This window comes from Condylura cristata, unplaced genomic scaffold (assembly GCF_000260355.1).
Source record: "Condylura cristata isolate star-nosed mole 26May11 unplaced genomic scaffold, ConCri1.0 scaffold00007, whole genome shotgun sequence".
NCBI classification, from domain to species: domain Eukaryota; kingdom Metazoa; phylum Chordata; class Mammalia; order Eulipotyphla; family Talpidae; genus Condylura; species Condylura cristata.
The window spans coordinates 1165035-1170802 of record NW_004567108.1 but is presented as its reverse complement, the minus strand read 5'-3'; the positions used below and the strand labels follow the sequence as shown (position 1 = coordinate 1170802).

At 62.9% G+C, this 5768-nt stretch overlaps 1 protein-coding gene across 1 annotated transcript in view; it reads right to left on the bottom strand.

Annotated features, from left to right (window-relative positions):
- The window catches only part of SRD5A1 (steroid-5-alpha-reductase, alpha polypeptide 1 (3-oxo-5 alpha-steroid delta 4-dehydrogenase alpha 1)), a 10401-nt gene extending 4643 nt beyond the window's left edge, over positions 1 to 5758 (bottom strand). The window contains exons 1-2 of the mRNA XM_004678054.2: positions 5473 to 5758; positions 453 to 619 (exon numbers count right to left, since the gene is read on the bottom strand). Of these exons, the coding sequence (XP_004678111.1) occupies positions 453 to 619; positions 5473 to 5753 (448 nt within the window). The 5' untranslated portion in view covers positions 5754 to 5758. The remainder of the gene's footprint in view (positions 1 to 452; positions 620 to 5472) is intronic.
- Between the last annotated feature and the right edge of the window lie 10 nt (positions 5759 to 5768).

The following is a 5768-nucleotide window of genomic DNA, read 5'->3' as shown; positions in this document are numbered from 1 at the left end:
CACGTTTTACTGCCATTTTTGCTTGCACCGTGTGAGCTGCCATTAGGACGTGAAAACGCACATGACTCCGCAGCAGCCGGTAATAACCACACCCCAGAGCTCAGCCACTGGGCATCCTGCTCAGGCCTCTGCCGACACCGCAGTGGAGCCCCGGGGGGGGAAGACCACCAGGCACTTCCTCACGGGCCAGAAACTGGAGGGCTGAGGACAGTCAAGGGCGGGGGACAGGCAGGGTCTTGGGCCACTGGCCGCTGCCCGGGGCTAGTCTGGGCTCACCCTCAGGCAGCTAATGGGCTCCTGCCTCGGGGTGAGCAGCTCTGCCGGGGGTCTCCGGGACAGCTGGCTGCCTGGGGCACTCCGGGCCTCCGCTGCCCAGTCACGGCCACTGCTTGAGCTTTCTGGCTGGAGAGCGGGGAGGCACCTGTCTGCGGGGAAGGGGCAAGGGCACCCACCTGCGAGGAAGCGCGGATCAGACACCCAGTCGTCGGCGTACACGGCGTAGCGGCTCAGGGTCCGGCCCTGCAGGTAGCCGTTGCAGGCGCAGAACAGGAAGGCCAGCAGGCTCAGGTACAGCGGCACCGGCTTCCCTCCGCGGATCAGCAGCGGGTAGACCAAGCACCTGAGGCCCAGACAAGCAAGCCGCAGCGCGTCGCGCCCCCTCTCCCTCCCAGGAGCCTCTGTGCGCTGGGGTCGCCTCCCGCAGGGCTTCGGTGGGCGCTGCCGGCCGCTCCCCCGTCACAGCCCGGCCCGCGGTGGGATGTGAGCCCGACACTGACTGCGGGAAGCCATGGCGTCGGGCGCCCCTGGGGGACCCACAGGTGATCCCGCATCGCCCCACGTGGGGACCCAGGTGCCTGCGTGGTTCCGGCCCACACGTGTGGACGGCGCAGACTGAGCGGGAGTGGCTGGCCAGGCCAGCAAGCTGTGGCCTGAGGGTGGCCTCAGCGAGCTGCAGTGTGCGGCTCTGCGCCCCAGAGCCCCACTCCCGACAGCGCCCTCTGCGGGGCCGGGCCCCTGGGAGGGGCACAGAGTTCTGCTCGCCGGCTCGGGCGCCATCGGGGCGGACAGCTTCTTCCCTTCGCTTCTTCCTGGTCCGCTCCATTTTAGCCGGGGCAGCGGCAAACCGCAGCGCGGAGCTGGTTCTGGTCTCACCAGGGGCCTCGGGGCTCACTCTGCCTAGGGCTCTCCTGTCGGGCGTCTCCTGCAGGTGCCCGTCTGCGACTTGCTTCTGGCTGGACAGCAAGTCTCTGGCTCGGGCCAGGGCTCACTTGTTGAGTCCAACCACCTGGAGTAAGCAGTTCACTTCCAGGTCTGAGCGCGGGGCTCGGCCGGGGCCGTGCGGCGGCCAGGAAGTGGCCTGTGTGGCGGACTTTGAGCTGTGCAGCTATTGTGCGATCCAAGCAATTTTGGGGTGAGCCACCACATGCACGCATCTTTCTATCCCTTCACCTGCCGGCAGAAGGAAGGGCAGAGCCCCCCCCCCCCCAGCTGTCAAGGGGAGAAGCGAGAGGAGGACCCCGCACTGGAGGCTCCAAGCCCACCAGCAGAGAATCCCTTTGTGGAGGCCGGCGCCCCTCCTGGGAGGCTGCGGGACCCCACAGACCTCCCTGCTCCCCATTTCCCCAGGACAGGACGAGAATGGCATCTCCTTCTCAGACCAGGAGGGGCATCAATCGGGCCAGGGGTGGACACGTCCCTCTGTGCCAACTCCCCGTGGGCGGGTTGAATGAACAGGGTCATCTCCTGGACACTCGAGCCACACAGCCCTTTTGGCCCGGGGGCCTCCTGGTACAGAAACCTCACATTAACGAGCACCGCACTGTCCGGGATTGGAAGGTAATCGGGAAAAGGTCCCGGATACACACCCGTGTGCAACCCCTCACACCCCTCAGCAGCCACGCCTGGGGATCCTGGCTGGTCCTCAGCACTGGACTTGAGGCGCCTTTTCCTGCACCTCAGCAGATGCCCAGGGCCAGCTCCTCTTTGCTTCTGGATGCAGGACCCTGGCCTAAAGTGCTGTGCAGCACTGCTGGGCTGCACTTGTGCAGGGCTCGCGCGTCTTCTGGCTGTTTGGGGGAGACCTCAGCAGGTTCAAACTGCGACTATCTGCCAACAGTATGTGGAGGACCTAGGGAACACCGCTTGCACAGGAGGGCTCGGGACCTCTCCCGAGGTGCATTTCGGTGCCATGTTGGTGCTCACCAGGCTGACTCCTACCCAAGGCCAGCGGGGCAGAGAACCAGTGGTGGCCTTCCGGAGACGGGGGTGGCTTCTAGCCAAATGCCCAGGGCCACTGGCCCTCACACCGTTCTTGGCCTTTGCAGACACCTGCCAAGCATGGGTGGAGGCATTTCCCACAAGGAGGGAAAACACTGCAGAAGTTTTACTTTCTTTTTGGTTGCTGGGCCTATGTTCTGGCGCTCACCTTTGTCTCTGCAGGTCCACGTTAAGGTGAACAAGACCGTGTACCAACTCACAGATAGTTGGTACAGCGCCTTTCCAGCAGGCAGGGGTGGGAAAACCAGCCTCGGAAAACTGGTGTTTGTCCTCGTACGGAAGCGAGAGAAAGCATGTGCCTTTGCAGATTCAAAGTGCAAAGCGGTACAAGAAGTTCCATGTGGCTACTGAGAACACGGGGCCTGTGTCCACATGTGCTGGCCTGTGTGCCGTCCCCGGGGCTCACTAGGTTGCCTCTGGGAATAACAATGGGTGTGGGCTGCACCCCGGAGATGGTATAACCTACGGCTATACGTTCTCGGAAGTGTGGTCTGGAGTAATCTTTAGCTACTGCGAACTAATTTGGAACTGGCTGGGCTGATCTGAAACATGCACCGTGAGGCTGCGGAATCAAGCGTGGCCGTCTCTGCTGCCTGCACTGGTGCTGGGCCCCGGGCGGAGGGGCTGCCAGCTGAGTCTCTCACACCAGGTAAAGTGGGAGTTGGAAAACCAAGGGTATTTTTTGAAGGTTATACAACCAAAAAAAAAATAAACACGTGCCTTTTGCAGCAACATGGATGGAACGGAAAAGATCATGCTTGGTGAAATAAGCCAAAAAGAAAAATACTGCATGATTTTACTCATAGCAGGAGTATAACAGACCAGGCGAGAAAAAAAAAAAATAATGAATGGCTATAGACCAGAGACATTTTACGGGGGTGGAGTGGGGTATGGGGTCAAAAACAGAGGAGGAAGGCAATGCACTGGACTGTGGTGATGGCACAGGGTGATTTGGTGATGGGGAGCCCACGGGAATTACAACTGACATGGAAAAAGGTGCAAAATAAACTACTATATTATTTTAAAAATATATATATAACTACTTAAATATAAGTTTTCAAATAGTATGTATTTCTTGGGTTGGTCTATCTGAGAAAAATAAAAATAAATGCTCTGTGAAAAAAAAAAATCCCAGCTATAGAGTCAAGTGAAAGGTAGGGTTTGGCCGAAAGCGTGCTGGCAAGTTGAGTTGGAATTTTAAACGGTTCCCCCCTAACAAGTACCGCGGGGGCGGCGGCCAGAGTGAAGAATGGCAGAGGTGGGCCAGGCGGTTGGGGAGCCACGGTGACCAGGAGGCGCCACCTGGGCGTCCAGGAGATCTCGGGGAGGCTCAAAGGTAAGGCTTGAGGGGTGCAAACGTGGCGTGGGATGGGGGGGCAGGTGGTGGGCTGGTGAGAGGGCGAGCGCCGGCTGGGCCGGCAGGGGGCGCTCACGCAGCCAGGTGAGCAGCTTTGGCCAAAACGCTCCCAGGCTCCTCCCCTTAGGCCTCTACCTGGTCGGGGCTGGGCTCCTGCGAACTGGTGGGTGCGCGAGGCGGTCAGCGTGCAGCCAAACCAGTCAAAACGCCCACCCTCTTCCCTCACGGCTCTGCACGTGGGCGCCCGGCCCTCCCTCACCCCTGGATTGCAGGGTGCACGGGGCTCCCTGCCCCCTCGGGCTGCTGGCTTCGGGCCTCGACACTCCCTCCAGAGGCTCAGTCACCCGTGGGTGGCGGGCCTTGGCTGCCCTGCAGCGAGGACACGCCCCCCCACACCTCCATGGACACCTGCCGTCGGGTTTCAGACCAGATACCCGGGGCCCCCACACTTCCAGGGCGTCTCGGCCAGCTTCCCTGCCCGGCGGGTCTCCTGTCTGGCCTGGCAGCACCGGCGCCCTGGACCGCGCAGGGGCTCAGCCCCACCCCGCCGGAGGGGGCCCCCAGCCAGCCGGCTCCTCTGCTGTTCCCCAAGAGCTCACCTACTCGGCTCAGGTAACCCTTTAATAAATTAGTTGCTGGAATAGAAAGGAAAGTCGCTCTCTCTCCCATTTTGAAAAGCTAACTGTCCACTGACTGTAGAAGCTTTATGGCCCCGTCCAGGAAGCAGGGGGCTGGGCCACCCCACAGCCTGGTATGTCTGGGAGGGGGGTCCCTGGCTGCATGTTTCTCAACAGGAGTGAGTAACCACATGAAGAGCTGGGGCCTGTAGCACTGTCTGCCCTGGCATCAGCATGCCAAAGACGGGGCCAAAAGGGGGCACGGGGCTGAGCCGAGAGCTCCATGCCACCTGGGGCTTCCAGGAGGGCTCAGGATATAGAACAGCCGCTGCAGTTGGAGCCCCCTGCGCCCCAGAAAGGCCCTCCAGCCCCCCCCCCCCAGAAAGGCCCTCCTGGCACCACCCCCAAGCCAGCAGGGCCCCTGTTTCCACTCTTCTCGACGGGTCCCCGAGAGCCACGACTCCCCAGGCCCGAGAGCCATCTTTTTCTGATCTGGCGCCTTCAGGTATTTCTGTTCTTGGCCCGCGGAGGAGACCATCCACCCCAGTGCCATTGCTCCAGAAGGGACCTTCCCCGCGGAAGCGGTCCACGGGAGTCGGCAGTAACCAGCGCGAGAGGTTTTAAGCTAAAAAGCTTGGCCCCAGGGAGACAGCCGGACAAGACTCCAGTTGCCCTTCTCTGCAACCCCTGTGCCCCCGGAAGGTCCCCCCACCTGGGCGCTGGGGCAGGGGCTCGGGGCCACACAGGCACCCCGGCGGCACCGCTCTGGAGACTGAACCGGCATTCCTCAGAGGGTATCGGCCCCAGACACGCGGCCCCAGACAAGCCAGCGCGTGCAGTGTTGAGTTTTCCTCGCACAGGGGCAGGCGCCAACTGGGGGTTGGAAGTGCAGGGAGCCTGCAAGGGTCAGTGCCTGGGCCATTGGGCACCGAGTCTGGGCCAGAGGGTGCCGGTAGGTGGGGATGGGTATTGCTGGGAGAGGGCCAGGGAGGGGGGTTGGGACGCAGCGGGAGGGCACTGGTCTCGGGTGCTAGGGGCAAAGTACTGGGTCTGGGCTGCACGGCTGAGCCGGTTGGGTGCTTGAGAGGGGGGGCGCCGGAGAGAGAGCAGGGAGAGGGCTGGGCCCGGGGGTGCGGCGGGGCGAGGGATCGGGGACCCAGGCGATCAGGGACCCAGGGGAGCCTGAGGGGTGCGGGGGAGGGCGCAGGTCGCCGGCGTTACCGTTGCACATAGTGGACGAGGTACTTGGCCAGGAGGAGTCGGTTGGGCCAGCGGCGCAGGCGCTCGGCCTCGGCGCCAGCGCACAGGCAGAGCGGCACGACCAGCGCGGGCAGCTCCTGCAGCGCCCAGGCGAGGCGCGTGGGCAGCTGGCAGACGGCGCGGGGCGACGCGTAGCGCCCGTAGGGCGAGCCCACCAGCTTGAGCAGCAGGCAGCTCAGGATGCCCAGGGCGCCCAGCAGGTAGGCGAACGCGTCGAGCAGCTGCGGCTCGGCCAGCTCCATGGCCGGGGACGGCAG